Source organism: Drosophila novamexicana, unplaced genomic scaffold (assembly GCF_003285875.2).
Source record: "Drosophila novamexicana strain 15010-1031.04,08,12 unplaced genomic scaffold, DnovRS2.1 tig00000193-arrow-pilon, whole genome shotgun sequence".
Classification (NCBI taxonomy): Eukaryota; Metazoa; Arthropoda; class Insecta; order Diptera; family Drosophilidae; genus Drosophila; species Drosophila novamexicana.
The window spans coordinates 5,321,620-5,340,036 of record NW_020824787.1 but is presented as its reverse complement, the minus strand read 5'-3'; the positions used below and the strand labels follow the sequence as shown (position 1 = coordinate 5,340,036).

Sequence of the window (18,417 nt, the reverse complement as noted above, 5' to 3'; positions counted from 1 at the left end):
TGTTGCTTCATTTTTGTCTCAAATTTTTGCTCAGGCTTTTGGGTAATGGGAATTTTTAGTAGGAGAAAACAAGCTACGAATTTGTTTCCCAAATCAACTGGCCGTTAGAAGTTATTTCCCGATTTTTGCCAATTTAAGTGACCTTTTAATGCAAATGAGCACATAAGTATGTAAGTCCATTATATGAAATGCTTTTAATTGGGGTTATTTTTTAAGACTCTAGAAACATTTGTTTAAGCTAACTTCAATAATTTCTCTTACTTTCATTGGTTAATATTATTTTTTATTGTGCATTTGGAATAACATTTCGCTGTGTTATGTGTTAATCTTTAGCTGATTCTGCTTCGAGGCGCGTTCGCTGACAGCACACACCGAGAATGTGACAATTTGGCCATGGCGGACAATGAATATCTGTTGCGGTCGTACAATGCATCAACAATGTGATCAAGGCGATCAAGTAACCGGTACTGAACCTCATCGCAGCTCTTTAAGGCAAATAAACTAAAGCTGAAAGTGGATGGTGTTTTTGTTAGCGTTGAAAATGTCTAAAGAAATAGTGCAGAGTTCGTATGAGGGCGGGCATATACCTTGGGAATCATATTATTTTGACTGGGTTGTTTTATTGCTTTAGAAAATTAAACGCGAAGCTTAAATATTAAAGTTCAAGAGCTGATATAGAGATTGCTTATGGTATTAAAAAACATTCCAATTATAAATCCAAGCTGCATTTATATATATAACAGGGCAGATTCCCGTCGAGGTAACTTCTACCTGGTCATACATTATAAAGCAATACTAATTTAATATGTACGCTATTTACCTGACAAATGTTACGAGTATTATGCAAGGTCCATGAATAGTGAATAGCACAAAGATTTTCAAGCAAACGAATGCATTTTCTCTGCGGACAATTAGCTTACATGACAGCGCTCCCTAAAGACAAGACTGACAATGCTTTGATCTCGAAATGCTCTGTTCGCATGTAATATCGTCGCATATAAATCAAAAGGCGAAGCGTTTGTGAAGAAGCCCTTTTCAAAGCAATTGCGGGCCCAGCGCAAATGCTGACATTCAACTGAGCAGAGCTACACAGAGGACCGCTGCGTCTCCTTGGATTAACTAGGGACACAAGGGGCAAGTGTAAAAAGTGCTTTTACAACGGATTGGAAAGTCAAACGTTTGATCTGCCCCCAGGCGATTGTCACGCATGTTGGCGGACCTGGACGCGCACTCTGAGACTAATTAGCGCCGGAATGAATAAAATGCCAGCCGACTCCTGGGTCTGGGAATGCAGCGCACATGCGTTTAATTAGTTGGTCGAGCTGCGCGGCGGGGTTGAGAATAGCTCGGCAACATGACAGAATTGCGAATGACAACGGAGCACGAATTACACGGTTTGCAGTTTTGTCGCTGCGTTGTCACACGTCCAAGGAGCAAATAGCAAAGAAATCGCTACATTCATTTTGATTGGACTTAATACGCGTTCGTTACACCAGACTCGCAATTCCGTAATTCCGCTCTTGCAGTGGTATTCCAATTCGTGTGCTTGATTTTGTTTGCACGAAAATGTATTTCCCTTTTTGGATTTTTGTTTAGTAACAATATCTCGCTGTCGTCGTCCTCATTCTGGCTTGTTTGCATGGCAGCCAGAGTTTCATTCTGCGGTCTGCGCTCTAATTGCGACTTGACAATATATCAATGCGCACAGCTAGCTCCCTAAATGTATATGCATATGTATATGTATGTGTGCACAAGTACTGAGATACACACGCTTGCATGTTTATATGTATATGTATTAGTAGGTATGCAGGTATCTTTAGGTGGAGCTCTGCTCTAGTCAGCAGCCGTTTTGACATTTGCTTACGCGTTAAAGCTGACAGGTAAAATGGATTTGTTACGGCAATAGAACAAGCAAAAACGCCTTGCTTTCGCTGAGGTCGGGGAAGCTAAAACCCAAGAGGGTTGGGGGCAACATTTTCTGTGGTACGCAAATGGGTGACACGTGAAAAGATAACACCCTGCTGCTGGGAAGTTAGAGTGCTTTTTTATAAAGGAAAAATAGCTTGAATAAAAGTACTGTGGTGTAAGATAATATCTGTTATTACTCGTAGAAATTACTTACTTAAGACGTATTATTATAAATGTATTATTAAGTTTTATTTTATTATTCTTAATACTATGCATTGGCTTTGAACTAAGCCCTGTTTTCATGGAGCTCTGCAATAGAATTCAATTACTTATTACTGAGGTTGAAAATTTTTGATTAATTTAACTAACCTAGAACATTTATCTCTTGTATTAATATATATTTATTTTTATGATGATATTATTATTAAATAATAATTCTCTTTCTCCGCAAAACATCGTTCTATTTAAGTTAATTTCGAATAACTGATGTCCCTATTTCTTAATCGTATTCTTTAATTTAAGTTATAGCTGGGCTTAGTTCTTTTACCTGTTAGGTCAAAGAAATAAAACTCATACGGTAAATAGAAAAAAAAAGAGGAAAAGCTTCAGTCAGAAGTTGATGTGGCACTTGAAAATCGATTTAAAGAGAAATCTCTAGAAGATTGGCCATTTTAGTTGGCAACAAGGCTAAATGGCATTTTATGGGAGAACAAAGCTGAGTGAATCCATTAAAAGGCATTGCAGAACAGAGCCAACAGTAATTATCAATGGCAAAATAATTGAGCGCACACTTATCATGAGCAAAGAGCAATAAAAAATGGAGAGTGGATAATGAAGATAGAGATGGGCGGGGCAGTTGAGGGTGGGTGTTGTCTGTGGCCTCAAAGGAAACGCAGAGCAAGTCCTAATTGCGTCCAAGGCAAATCCGCTCCAAAAGCACTTTAAATGCTAAGCAGATGCCTATAACACTTGCCTTGGCCTGAATGACTTATTCCAGACTTTAAAGTCTTACCAGGCAAATACAATTTTCGAAAATTCTGACTAAATTAATTAGTTAAACAATCCATCAAGGTTATGGCGCGGTCGACTAGACAAAATTAAATTAGGGAAGCGGCCAAAAGTCAAAAGGGCCAAGCGGCTTCAGTTCAGCCAAAAAGGTAAGCGAAAATCTCTTAGGCGGGCCAACAATTCGCTTTAGTAGGCGGTCACACAAAGATACCGAGTATTTGAGGCTAAGGCACAAATGCCCAAAAACACAATTTATACAACAATCTTTTTTCAACTTTTTTGGCATCTGCTTCGTATGGGACTTAAGCTGGAAAATGCTGCCTCCTGCCGGGCAGAACGCAGGCACTTCAAAGGCACTCAATTTGAGGCAAGAAATGTTATTTTAATCAAAATTTCTCCATGCGCACAATTTTCAATACAATGTAAATGTTAAAATAAATTAATGCAGATCGAATTTCAGCAAACTCTTTTGCAACGAGCTGCCTCGGCTAGATTTCAAATTAATCCTTAAAGATTAAATTAAACTTTTCATATTCTCTGTGGGTTGCCTGAAAGTAAGCATATACTTTTAAAAGCACCCAACACCTTTGTCAAGTAATTTAAATATTTTTATTGTCGCACATTTTGAATAGACAAGGGAAACCACTTGGGATCTTAAAATAGCTGAGTCGAATTTGAGTTGTATAAAAATAAAATTGAGTCATAACTTTTGTTTAAATAAAAAATGAATATTATTTGCATAGCCCTTAAAGCAGGTCTTTTTTTTTTGGAAAATTCACTAATACAATCGCAACGCTGTTTGTGCGCACAGACACGGAGCAATTCATTTTTAATGCTGCCCCTTACGACAGCTCAGCGTCGAATTGAGGTTCAGTTCTGGCCCCTGCATTGGCAACAAGCAAACGAGTGCAACTGGCACTGCTAATTGCACTCATTCACACGATGAGCGGCAACAAAGGCGGCCAGAAGTGGCCTCTAACAAAAACAGCAACAACAACAAAACAAGAGTCGAAGAGTCGTCGCCTTGACGGCACGGAAACGGAAGCGTTAGTTGCAAGGATATGTTGCACTAGTGCACAATAGCCGTTCCCCTTCCACTCATCCATTCAGCATACACAATTCACAATTCCCCGCTGCCTTTCGTCCGTCGCCTGTCGCCTGTCGTCCGTCGCCTGTCGTCCGTCGCCCGTCGACCGTTTCGCGGCCTTTGTTGTCTCTGTGTGCACAGCAATTATGTGCCATTGAAGTTTCATTGTCAGCGCTGCAGATTGCAACTGGAGTCCGTCCGGATTCGACTGCTCCGCCTTCTTCTCCGCCTCCATTGACACGCTGTCCGTTTCCGGCGTAATTGTTATGCCAATTTTTAAGAGCGCGCCGTCGCCTGCTTGCCAAATTAAATGAAAATCAAATAAATACGTAAGTGCGGTTGAATTTGCAGCGTTAAATGTTAACAGTCGATTTTGCAACTCAAACACACGCCCATAAAAATATCAACGCGTATTTGCGTGCCCCAGTCTCGGGTGTCAGCTATAGCTCCAGCTACAGCTACCGCGTCCTTGCTCCCTGCCTATCTACGGGCGATGTCGTTTGGCTTAGACTTACGAGCTTGGGGCGCAAATTGACAATTTCTCTGAAATTGCACAAATACTTATGAGCCCGTGCTCCACTTTTTTATGGCAAATTACACAGCCGCATATGAGTGTCTATGTGGGCGGCTGTGCATGTGTGTGTGCATGTATGTTTGTGTGTGTGAGTGTGTATGTCGTCATGTAATAAAAACGTTTGGCAGCCTGCGTTACCAGAGGGTTTTATGATTGGTTTTCAGAAAAGGGGCAAGAAAAAAAGAAAGCAGCACAAAATAAATAAAATATAAACTGCGTTATGTTTATGCGCCAAAGAAAAATCCATCAGACATCATCAGCCAGTGCATAATTAAACATTAGACGGCGATAATAAAATGGAAATGATTGAAGATTATTGCTATCAGCGTTTTTATCTCGACGAAGAAGCTGCCATTAGCAAGGGCTTTACTTTAAAAACAAATTTTTATTCTTATTTTTAAGTTTCAATAAAATTAAAAGCAGTTTGATGACTTTGTTATATCTTTTAATGGATAAAAATGTAATCAATGGGTTGCAAATATCGTGAGCAAATATTTATTGACCTTAAAAAGTTGTAAAAAGAACGATTTTCTCTGGGAAGCACGGGTTCTCTGCTGCAATATAAGTAAACATATTTAAGCAATATGCTTTATCATTAAGTAAGATAATTTAATTGAAATTAGTTGTGCTTCAATTTGTAATCTAGTGAAACAAAACATTTGAGCTTAGCTTATCTTTCTGGCCTTAATTATGATATCGATCATCACATTTCGTATAAACTGCGTTCAACTGACCCTGGCTAGCTAAACAGAATGTGAATGAACCTTATATAATGTGAAGGCAAACTTATAAAGCAATTAAAAAGTTTTCTTTTTTCTTTTTGCCGTGTCATGATTTTGATAATTTTTGTTTGCTCTATGAAAAAAGTTTTAGACCGGGCACATGCCTTGGGCAACAAAAATGAAGTTTTAGCAGCAGGTGCAGGACAAATGGATTAGAACATTAGAACATATACTAAAGCTCATGGTACTTGCCGTAATGATAATCATAATAAGGCGGCGAGCGCCTAAAAGTATGCTTAATTTTGTGCAACTTTAGTGCCTTCAAGTTGCACGAGGCAGCAAAAAGAACAGCAGCAGCAGCAACAACAGCAGCATATAAAGGACAACTCACCCCAACTACAAGGCCGGACGCTGTGAAACTTGGCGGCGAACTTTTTCCTCTAAGTGGAACATGCTCTAACAACTTAAGCTGCTAGGCAAATAAAAAAAATATATATATAAGCACAAACATACACCTACACAGACATTTAGGCACACATCAAATGCTTGCTAAAAGCAAGTCCAAAGTGCCTTTGAGAGAGTCTCAAACAAAATGGCAGCTGCCTCGACAACGGCGTTTGCCGTTTATTTGCGTTTATAATGTGTGAGCTATTAAAATTTTACAGAGGCTGTGCCTGTTTCTGTATGTGTCGTACGCGTACGCGTCTGCCGCACTCGAATATGTATTTCTGTTCGGCATTTGTTAGGTTTTTTTTTTCATTTTTGGCACAGCGTAAATTGAAAATTAGCTGATTTCTTTTTAGCAGATGCGGGCGGGTCTCTTCAAGCTCGCAACAGCTGCTGCCGCGCGTTGTAAACATCTTTTTGAATGAAAGCCGGGCGCCGTGTTTGCACTTTGCTGGAAATGCTTGTTGCTCAACGCATTCAAATTCATATTTGTGTGCAGTGGGCAGAAATTAACATAAAACGAACGCAAGACGTGGCATTTTATTTGCGTTCTACCATCAACGTTTTGTGTGAATACCCTACAGTAAGCCGCCAAGGAGTATTTGCTTTGCTTCGATTCAATTAAGGCGTAAGTCAATAATATGATTAGTTCCTACAATAATAAACATAAGCTTGTCTGAATTATGCTTTAAAAGGACATGCGAGCTTTGCATGAGATTCAATAAAGGATGTGGCCATTTGTAATAATTTTGCAAAAACAACTTTTTTCAGCATGCATTTATCAATTTAAAAACAAGTATTTGGAAAATTAATGGTACTTAAATTAAGCCCATTTGAACATAAAGCTCGTTAAAGCTGGCAAATTTATGCCTCTCGCTCTAGTCAGTTCATATTTCATGCTCAAATTTCACTTTATGCCTTAAGTCACTTTATTAGGGACTTTTTCTTAGCCATTTGCTCTAGGAACAAGCTTCACTCTATAAACTTTTTGCTATGACAAAATTGTTAACATTTACCGCATGTATAAAATATCTCACCTTCAACATTATACTTAACACATTTAATACAGGGCATCACGCTGTCTACTGGAATTCTCTTTTATTTAACATTATTTTTTTGGCATATTTTTTTCTTTTTTTGTTTTTTTTTTTGCCTTTGGGCCAGATTTTGCTGCAGCTTATTTTTGTATGCATATTTTATTATTTTGCCATTGCATGCGTAATTTTATTTGCCGCCGCGCCCTTTTGCAATGTTTTTTTATTTTTTTTGTTGCAGCTGTTAGTTCGCTGCACAGCCAGTTCGTAGCAGGCTTGGCGAGTAGAAGTTTTATGGCCATCGCTGTGCCTTTTTTTAAGGTAGTAAAAAATTTATGCACGCTACAGAATGGCACTCGTCGCTGTGGTTGTCCTGCCAGTTGTCCTGCCGCCACTGTGGCTGCACCTGTACCTGTTTGTGTTGCTCTAACAGTTGTCGTTGTTGTTGTTGTTGTTGTTGCTGCTTTGGCTTGGCCAGGGCCAGCACAGTAGGCAACATGCCAAATTAAGTGCTCCTGGCTGTGCCGTGCGAGTGGGTTGGGGTGGTAGCTTGCGAATGCCTGCGCCAGAACGCCGCTTAAGTTGTCATGTACATTTTAATTTTCACATGTTATGACATGTTTGCAACGCCACTTTGAAGTTGCCACTGCTGCAGTGCTTGCAACACGGCGATCTAGAACTGCTTTCGTCGCACAGTGTAATAAATAATAATAAACGCAAACATTTATATATTTTTAGTTACTTGGTCAACATCAATCCAGACAGCTGTTCGTCAAAAAGATTGTTTATAAAGCTTAGATCCGCCTGCACTCAGTAACATATACTTTTTTATTACCTGATCAAATTTGAATTAATTATTTAACTAAAATAAAGAAACATATGTACATGTATTTAATCAAATGCATTTATAAATTGCTTAATCAATTTGTTATGCATTTCAAATTCAATTTAGATCCAAGTAACAAGCTTTATATAGGTTGAGTTTTCTTCAGGCGGTAATAAAAATAGTTGTACGTAGTTTTCCCTGCGTCTTTGGCGACGAAAAGGCTCCACACTTCTTGGCTGGGGTCTTTGCAAGCTGTTGCTGTAAAGAGCGGCTTCCTGTTGGTTAGATTGCCAAGGGCAACGGCTGGATACGGCAGCCAAATTGTTTGCCGCAGCTGTTGATAAGTTTTTAATTAAGTTTAAGCGTATTAGCAGGCACTTTAGACAGGAATCTATAAAAGCCACAAAAACTCGGCATTACTTAACCGCTGCTCCACCGAAATTAGAACGGCACCGAATAAAGTACTTAGCTTGAAGTTGCTTGCAGTTCGCAAATAAAAAATATATTAAGTACAGGCACAACCAGTACCGATAAAAGCGCGCCACGTGTCGGTGTTCGTTCTGCAGCCAAAGCCCAATCGACTCTTTTCGCCTATTTAACACACACCCACACACAAACACACACGCTCTTTTTGCATTAAGTAAACGCCGCGTATAACAAAAGGCGACGACTATTAACGCCTAATAAAAAATGGGAAAGAAAATGCAGCACAATAGAAAATATAAAACAAACAATTGCTTATGTCTTTTGTGAAATGCCTATTGGCTGCGAACGTCTATTGATTTCCAGAGCTTAAATGAAATTGAAATTATTTTCAATGACAGCAGTTCAAAAGACGTGCCAATGCACAGCACAGACACGGGTCATGGGATCAATGAAACAAAATAAAATAAAATAAAATGAAATAAATGTTATTAGAGAGGCAGCTGGAAAATTTCCACACATTAGAGAGGCAGCTGGAAAATTTCCACTTGCTGGCGATCTACAAGGTACAAATCTCAACGATTTGCCGCTGGTTTTACTCAGCATCCGTCTCATTCGGTTCTATTAAATAACATAAAATGCATGACATTTTTAAGATTCACAGACGCACGAACACAGTTCAACTGGCGGTTGCTCTCGACTGTCAAATCATTTTGTGATAAGGATATAACACACGAGCACACAAGGACGCACGCACACATCCAGCCAGGCACACTTCCGTGTCGAATGTCCTGAGTCCTGTGTTGTCTGCTGCTGCTTCATAACTGACAAATGAAAATGTCAAAAATGTGTACAAAACTGCTGCCAAGGCAGCCAAATGAGAAATGTCTTGTATTTGTACGAGCATAAATTAAATTAAAATTTCTTTCAGCAATTCATAAACGTCCTCAGAGTCCTGCGCAACAACTTCTAAAGAAGCACAAAGCACAACAAAATATTTTTTGTCTATTTGGGAATTGATTTTTCTTTTCTTTTCCCAACAAAATTCCATATACAAATTTATGCATATTTAAAGGGGGCCCGTTTATATGCGTTTGTGAAAACTAATTTCAAATCAACTATGGACGGCCAATATAGTCGTTTTTGCTAATATTTTGATACATCTTTCAATTTATACATTTATTTTCAAATAAATTGTTTTTATCGCAAATATTTTTAATCGTATTCCAAAGCAAACTAAATCTCCTTTGCGACAGATGCAATTTTAAAATAAATAATATACGCATTTTATTGAGCACAGCGCATTACCAAAATAAACGAGTAAGAGGTTCTAGTCGGGAGCTCCCGACTAGGGGATACCCTGAACCCTCCTCTTCCAACATCAAATGCATATATATATTCTATTTTAGAAGCTATATGTCAAGTTTGGTGACTCTAGCTCTTATTATTTACCAAAATTGTCAAAAAAACAGGATACCGATATCGACTTTTATCGATTGCTTAGAAACGGAGTAAGTTATCGATTATCGGAAACACACTCGATCTGCGCAGGCACTAGGAGCACCTACATCTAAAGTATCTAGCTCTTATAGGTTCTGAGATCCGTGCGTTCATACATACGGACAGATGGGCGGACGGACAGACGGACAGACGGACAGACAGACAGACGGACATTGCTAGATCGACTCGGCTATTGATGCTGATCAAGAATATATACACTTTATGGGGTCGGAGATGCTTCCTTCTGCCTGTTAAATACATTTGGATTCCGCACAAATACAATATACCCTCATAACCATTTTTAATGGGCTTAGGGTATAAAAAAAAAAAAAAAACTAAAAAAATCAATATATATTTAAATCTTTTCAAATATTTATTAGCATTAAAAAAATTATTTGGCCTTGTTTGCATAATACGTTATTTGGTTTTAAACTGTTTTTCGTGATTTTGCAAACGATTTGCTGATTACAATTGTTTCGAAGTGGTTTTTGGTAATTAACATTAGATACGAGAAACATTGATATACAATAATCTCTCATTAATTATACAGTTCATGAATTTTTCAGCAGCTTTGCTGCGATAAATAAACCTGACCACGTTTACCTGTTTAGCAGAAAAGAGAATCACAGCTACAATTACAAGCTAAGCGCTAAACATTTGGCTAAAAGGCCAAGCCAGCTGCGGCATTGGCAACGACATGACCAAGATTAATGCCTAGTTATTAATAATGTCGAAAAAACTGAGTTCAGGTGAAAGTCGGTGCCGCTGCCATGGCAAAAGCAAATCAAGTCAATTTGTTAGCCAACAAAATGATGGCATAGCCGAGTATCCATTACGCATTTGCATTGGCGCCAGCCGGCACAAGTTTACCATCCCACCCATCCAGTCAATCAGTCACTCAGTCAGTCAGTCAGTCCGTCAGTCAGTCAGTCTAGCTTGACTGTTAGTCCGTTGCGCCCGTTGTGGGTGGCTCATGAAGCGCGTGGCTGGCTTGCTGAAATTCTTTGCCTGTGCTCGTGTATCCGCTGGATCGAATTACACAATTGCTGCGTCTCTTTGGAAAAGCTTGTTTTTCGACCGATTTACTTGGCCGGCGACTGGCTGCTTGGCTGCTTGGCTGCCTGACTATTGGCCACTTGCACTTGGCTCAATTTCCAGTGTAATTTATATGTTATTTACCTAAAGTGGCTTTAGTGCAATATGTTGCATGATTTATAGCTGTCATCTTCATTCGATTGTCTGTGCTTTTGCTTATTTACATTCTGGTTTAAGTTGCTTGCCTGTCATTTCCTTTGTCTTTTGGCATTTTAATGTCCTCTGATTAATTTGGACAAATATAAATGTCAGCTTGTTGTTGCTGCTGCTGCTGCCAAGGGCAAAGGTAATTTAATGGCCAGCCTACAGCTGTGCCCTCGCTATACATATATCAAATGGTATAAGGGTCATAATGAGCAGGTAATCAGCACAACGAGAAATAATAAACCCCCACACACGCACACACGCGCCTATGGGTATGTGTATTTCTTTCCCTTCAGCATTAACAAAACACGAAATGCAATTAAAGGCAACAAATTGCACGGAATTTGTTTGTACAGCTGTGCGATTTCATTTTCATTTGCTCGTATTTGCATATTGGCGATAGGATATGAATGAATTTATCCTGTCCATGTTTTTCATTTCACTTTCAAGTTGAAATCAATCCCCCGGATTCATTATGCATAAACATACGAACTCCGAGTGGGCCAAATGAAAGTACATTAATAATCAAGTGCGGGCGATGAAATATTTGCCAACTGCCTGGAAAAGTTATTAAAAATAAATCACCTGAAATAAAGTACATAAATACAAGTGCATACACTCCTATATAAATACGTTTATTTGTACATGTCATGCCACGATAAAAAATAAAAATTGTAATTATCTGAATATCGGCAAAAATAAAGGAAGCTATAGACAGAATTATATTGGGGATTGCGTTGAAATTCAAACAAAGATAACGAAGCTATTTACTTGCAGCCGGATGTCCGGGAAAACGCAAAAAAAACGAAGTATATTGATGAAATGAGATTTTTAAAATTAAAATTGTACTTTTTATTTGTTTACGAGCATTAAAAACATCTGAAAAGCTAAAATTTGAAATTTAACATTATTTTACAAATTATATTTACGATTTAATATTAAAATAGATGTAAATCTTTTAACATATATCAAATAAGAAACTACTTTAATCTCTTAAGATACGGAACAATAATATATAATTAATAAAGAGGGTTTTTTTGTACATAATGTGTTCCCTGTAGGGGTTTACTACTCTGGTACTCTGTCTCTATATATATGTGAAAGAGTTTAACAAGTCGGAATACAACGACTAGAGCTTTCTTCAATATGTTTACTTGCTAAGAGTGCAAATTTCAGTTAGCAATAATGAATTTAATATTGGCTTGAGATATTTTAAAAGCAAATATTTAAACTTGAATAAGATGGCTGTAACTAACCGTTTATTTTGCTTACTTCAATTTACTTGCAGCGCCTAACGAGCAAAGCAGCAGCAGAAAAAGCAACAGCAACAAAAATCTGTACACGTGTCGCATACACAATGCGAAGAATGCGGCAAGGGATCGACGACAGCAGCCGCAGAGACAACGGCAGCAACAACAACAAATGAATTGCGTTATAATTTCATTAAGGACGAAAACCTTTTCAGTCAACGGCAAAAACGTTGAAGGGCTAAGAAGAAAAGGACGAGCGCCTAAGTAGACTAAAGTAGAGTAAAAGTAAAGCAAAGCCGCAGGACCCAAGAGGCGACAATAACAAAAGCGTTGCCAACTCACAGGCCCGGCCAAGCAAAAATCAAGCGACTGGCATTTTTATGAAATTAATACAAAAGACGCAGACAACAGCAGCGTCAGTGGGTGTGGCACTGAGAACAGTTGCGGCAAAAAGGGGCGCCACATCAGCAATGACAGCAGCGACGTGGACACAATGATGAGCACTCGCACTCTGATAATAATGGCGGCCCAGCAGCCGGCTAGCGGGAAGCGCTTTTATTGCCTGACACTCGAGTAGGCAACGTGATTCGTTGCCAAGTCGAGACGACAGACAAGCCGAGTAGCCGAGAAGCTGAGATCAACTTTATATTACAACGACTGCGCTTAGATGTCGCTAATGATATTTGCGTGACGCGGAAGAGGAACTCTAAAAACGTCACCTTCATTTACTAATTTGACATGCAAACGTGACCAAGTGTCGCACAACCTTTTAAAAATAGGAAAGCCAAGACAAAAAAAAATAACAAAAAACTCATAAAGCTTAGACAAAGCCAATAGACTAACTGTATAACACAATGTCACACCGATTGCAATTACAACTCCTATTGCTGCTGCAGCTGCTGGTGTTGCAGTGCATCCTGGCCTGCCCGCCGGATGTTTGTGTATGCAAATGGAAGGGCGGCAAGCAGACGGTTGAGTGCGGCGGACAGCAACTGTCAAGCCTGCCGGAGGGCATGGATCCGGGCACACAGGTGCTCAATTTTAGCGGCAACGGACTTCAGGTATTGCAGAGCGAGCGTTTCCTGCGCATGGACCTGCTCAATCTGCAGAAGATCTATTTGTCGCGCAATCAGCTGATACGCATACACGAAAAGGCATTCCGCGGACTGACCAATCTGGTGGAGCTAGATCTGAGCGAGAATGCGTTGCAGCATGTGCCCAGCGAAACGTTCCAGGATTACAGCTCGCTGATGCGCCTCTCGCTCAGCGGCAATCCCATACGCGAGTTAAAGACTTCGGCCTTTAGGCATTTGTCCTTTCTGACTACCCTGGAGCTGTCCAACTGTCAGGTGGAGCGCATCGAGAACGAGGCCTTTGTGGGCATGGACAATCTGGAGTGGCTGCGCCTGGATGGCAATCGCATTGCCTTTATCCAGGGCGCTCATATACTACCCAAATCGCTGCACGGCATCAGTCTGCATAGCAATCGCTGGAACTGCGACTGCCGCCTGCTGGACGTATACGGCTGGCTGGTTAGTCACAATACGCCGCTGGCCGAGGAGCCCAAGTGCATGGAGCCGGCGCGTTTGAAGGGCCAGGTAATCAAGGGATTGCAGCGGACACAGCTCGCGTGCCTGCCCGAGGTCAGTCCACAGTCGAGCTACACGGAGGTCAGCGAGGGCCGCAACATGTCCATTACATGTCTGGTGCGCGCCATACCCGAGCCGAAGGTGCTCTGGCTATTCAATGGCCAGGTGATGAGCAACGACAGCCTGCTGGACAATCTGCACATGTACTATTATATAGACGAGAGCGGCGGCAGTGGCGCCGAGGAGAAACGCAGCGAGATCTTCATTTACAATGTGGGTGCCGAGGACAATGGCACCTTCTCTTGCGTGGGCCAAAACATAGCCGGCACCACGTTCAGCAATTATACGCTACGCGTGATCATCAAGGAGCCGCCGGTGGTGAATGAGGTCTCCTTTCCGCGCGACTACATGAACTACATTGTGGCCAGCAGTGCTGGTGGCGGCATCATCTTTGCCGTGCTGCTCTGCACCATTGTGGTCAAGTGCAAGCGCGGCACAGAGCCGGCCAAGCGCAAAAAATGCGACCAGGTGACCAGCATTGCTGGCGCCACTGACTCGACCAATGGCAGCAGCCAGGATACCGGCATGATGAAGTGTGCCTCGATACTCAATGATGGCGATAGCCTTAACGGCGGCGCCGGGCTGCTGCTCAGCGACAATCTGACACCCACCAAGGCCAGCAATGGCACTGCCGGCGGTTCTGCCAATGTTGGCGTTAGCAGCGCTGGCGGCCTCATTCTTGGCGGTCAAATGAAACAGAATCTACTGCTCTATGCCACGCCCAATACTCATTCACATACCCATGCCCAGCAGCATCAACAGCACCAGCAGCACCAGCAACAGCAGCAACAGCAGCTACAGCTCAATGTGAACATGATGAACGCTGCGGCGGCTGCGGCTGCTGCCGGCTCACCCCCGCTGCTTCTGAGCAACGGGCTGGCTGCCGCCTACTGCTCGCCACCCGCGTCGCTGCGCAACTACCCGGAGAAGAACCCAGATCTGGTCAACGATGCGGAGAGTGTCAAGCACAAGCTGAAGACGGCCGTCTCGCTGGATGGCGCTGCCGACTATGAGACAGCCAGCGACTGTGGGCAGTATGAGGGCTGCTATCAGCTGGCCACGGCCACGCCCCATGCGCATACCATGCTGGGAATGGGTTCACGCTTTGCTGCCGCCATGACGACCCTGCCACGTGGCATGCAGCTGAAATCGGTGCTGAATTCTGCGTCCGCAGCAGCAGCTGCAGCAGCAGCAGCCACATCGCCACACCAGGTGGATGTACATTTGAATCCGGTTTGCTTTTTAGGCCAGGATGGCTACGCCTACGACTACAGCAGCGCGCACCTGGTGCAACAGGTGGCAGCCACGCCGCACAACCAACAACAGCAACAACCGCAGCAGAACTTTTACCGCACGCTTCCACATAATCGCGCCCATAAGCAACAGCAGCAGCAGCAGCAACAATTTGCGGCTGCGGCAGCTGCACAAAATGCCAGCCTGCGCTACAGCCTGGAGGCGGAGTTTGTACAGCGCGCGCCTCCCGTTGGCTACGAGAAGTATCAGTTACCGAATGTACGCTTTACTGCCGAGGGCTATCCCCAGCAGCAGCAGCAGCAACAACAGCAACAGTTGCAGCTGCAGCAGCAATTTCCCTCGCCACCCGAGGGCTACAAGAGCAGCGATCTGCCGTTGCCAGCCTTCCAGCAGTGGCCGAGCTGCCTGCCTGGCTATCATGCACAGCCACTGCGCTACGGCCACAGCCCATCCCCAACGCCAGTGCTGACAGCAGCAGGAGCAGCTGCGACGCCTGCACCCACGTTGGAGAGCAATGCGGTCAATGGAAGCGCCACCATACCGGAGTTGGATGAGAGCGAAACATCGCCCAGCGGCTCGAATACGGCCATGGCCGAGGCGGACTGCGCTGGCCGCAGCAACAGCAACGGCAACAACACGGAGTCAGCGGATGCATCTAAGCTTAAGCAGCTGAATGGACCGCTGGCTGATAGTCCGGATGAGGGCTACGTGGGTGATGCGCAGGAAACGAGCGACATTTGACAACGTGGCGCTGCTGCCGGCCAGGATACTGCCTTAGACGATTCAGTGGCTCTGTAAATAGCCGCGCGCTGATGACACACTCACACATGCGCGTACTTATATAGATTTAGTTTGTGTTCGTATCCGTATCCGTATATTTTCGTGCAGTTAGCCCACGACAAACAAGCTGATGAAACAACAGTCTCCGAGTCAAACAAAAGACGAGAACGCAACCCAACCTGAAACTTACTACAACAGCAGAAGAAAACAAAAAAAAGTTTAGCGAACCGAATTAAATATGCCCTTGCAGAATGAACATCAATAATAGAGAATTCCGAATTGACAAAAAGTTTGGTGAATCGCATTAAATATGCGCTTGCAGAATATTCCTTTAAAATTGAGTATTCTGAATTGACAAGAAGCTTAGTGAACCGAATTAAATATGCTCTTACAGAATGAACCTCTAATAATAGAGTATTCCGAATTGACAAAAAGTTTAATAAGCCTGGCAGAATGAACCAGTGGAATAGAGTACACCGAGCTTGGCTAAAACGTTTTGCTGCTGTTTGCCTGAAAAGTAAGCCCGATAAATTATTTTATTTCGTTTTTATTCTTATCGTCCAATTTTTTCCTCTTTGACTTAAAAATATATTCTTAAAAATATTTCGATAGTCAAAGTAATTTATTTTGTATAGGAACTGATCAAGGTTCAATTAGTCGCTTATTTGTTTAGAAAGTTCAATGCTCTATAGAAAAAAACTTGAAAGGGAAAGTTAATGGTATTGTATATATATTTTGTGACCCCATGGTTAATATTTTTGTTAGCAAACTTTTTGCGCAAGTTGCTTGTCCCCGCTGCAAGGGTATAACAAAAGGGCAGAGGCGACCTAACCTAATAAAGCCGAAAAACAAAGACGCGCCGCTAAACAAAAGGCTCCGACTCCAGCACCGGCTCTAGCCCCGGCTCTGACTTCAGCTTTGGCATTTGTTATTGTTGTGTTTGTTGTTGTTGTTGTTAGGACCGACTCCTGCTTCTGCACCGTGCCGCCCGGCCGTCCAGCCATGGCTATGCGTGCCTCGAGTGGCAAGCTGGCAGCATTTTATTTCCGTTGATGTAATTGAAAAAGTTTTTCATTTAATATAAACTTTTCAGCGTCTTGCCCGGGCTCTCAAGCCATAAAAAAGGGCCGCGCAAAATTTTCTTTTTTAAAAGAAAGCAGCAAAGCAAAAGAAATGCTAGGCCTATGCCTACTATTCTTTTGTTGTGTTGTGTATGCGTGTGTTTGTGTGAGTTTGTTGTGGGTTTGTTTGCTTGCCGATTGAGTTGCTTTTGGCGACGTTGTTGGCTGACAATTGACTTGCCTGTGCCCACATGTCACATGTTACAACCACCCAAACCCGCTCCACCCGCAGCCCCAATTCAGTGGCAACTCTTCTGCGCACTCCAGACTCAAGTGTCTCGTGTGTTGTTGCCGAGACGACACCTGCTTGGTGACACAAAGGATTTCAAACCTGGACCGAACTGGGAATGAGCTCAAGTGGCCTACACGGTGCTGTTGAATCCTAGCCAGAAGGCGGATGCCGTGTAGCTGAAGTGCCAAGTGTTCCGGCCAAATCGCGAGTGGCATTAAGGGTTTCCTTTTGTATTGTGCTCTAGTTTATGAAATTTTAATTTGGGCCACAGAAGCACCAAGCTGTATTTAAATAATTTATTGTATTTGTTTTTGTCCTAAGTAAAGACTTTGACACACATTTTCCCCAGGTTTTTTATGCCCAGCTTTAAGGCAACTCTCACAAAACAAAAAAATTCTAGGACAAGTCTTATATCAATTCGAAAAAGCGCTTACCACACAGAGCACAGGTACTTCCGGGTAACAGAGCAGTAGATATCGTAAATAAGTAGCCGTAAACTAAAATACAAATTTAAGAACAAACTGCTTAATTTTAACAAATAACATAATGTATAAACAATGTAAGTTCATGTAGTTACAGCAAGTGTTAAAAATGGCAAAGGGATGATTCAAGCGGAAAGTGCCGAACAACTTTTAAAAAATTTTCAAATATTCTAAAAATTAACTGTACATAGAATTATTTTAACTAGTTTAAATATGATATAGTTTTGAAAACAGTTATTAATAATATTGCAGCTGCACTTCCGAAGCTTTCGTTCAAAATTTAATTAAACATAATTTAAAATATTTTCGACAACATTTGGAGAACCAAAACAAGAACGTTCTGTTCGAAAATGAGTATATTAACAGGCTAAAATATTTTTAATTATCCAAATAGGTTTCAAAATATTTTTGGGGTTAATTTCAAATTGGGTTTTAATTACAATACAAGTCTTTATGCAATTTTCAAAATATTCTGTGTAAATATAATAATTCAAGATTGAAACTAATAACGATGAAGGTGAAAGTTGAGCAAAAGGAAAGCAAATTTCATATGTTGTAAGAACTAAAACGAATAGCAATAGAAAAATTAAAAAAAAAAAAAAAAAACTGCATAAAACTGTTGAGAATGCAGAAGCAATCATTTAAGCACACTATTGAATATTGTAAATGAAGTAAATATAGTAAATCATTAGATGTAAAACTTGTTCACAGACACACACAAACAAACACTCACACACACAAACACACACACACACGCACACTTACAGTTGCTATATACGCAAATTATTTAGTTTTAATTTCACCAAGTGAGTTAGTTGGCAAATGCACCGAAACTTAAAACGAAAATCCGGGTTACAAGAACAAAATGAAAAAAGAATTAA

At 41.5% G+C, this 18,417-nt stretch overlaps 1 protein-coding gene and 2 long non-coding RNA genes across 3 annotated transcripts in view; 2 read left to right on the top strand and 1 right to left on the bottom strand.

Annotated features, from left to right (window-relative positions):
• LOC115758720 overlaps positions 1-12,926 on the top strand; it is a 37,056-nt gene extending 24,130 nt beyond the window's left edge. Inside the window, exon 3 of the long non-coding RNA XR_004017445.1 lies at positions 12,057-12,926. This is a non-coding gene — a long non-coding RNA (uncharacterized LOC115758720). The remainder of the gene's footprint in view (positions 1-12,056) is intronic.
• On the bottom strand, positions 262-686 carry LOC115758719. Its single transcript, XR_004017444.1, has 2 exons — positions 588-686; positions 262-507 (listed from the first exon to the last, which is right to left on the bottom strand). It is a non-coding gene; the product is annotated as an uncharacterized LOC115758719 (long non-coding RNA).
• Positions 12,927-12,929: 3 nt separating the features above from the next.
• On the top strand, positions 12,930-17,951 carry LOC115759282 (the record flags this gene model as incomplete). Its single annotated transcript, XM_030700184.1, has 1 exon — positions 12,930-17,951. A coding segment is annotated over one exon (2,733 nt), but the record flags the coding sequence as incomplete, so codon positions are not given.
• Positions 17,952-18,417: the final 466 nt, after the last annotated feature.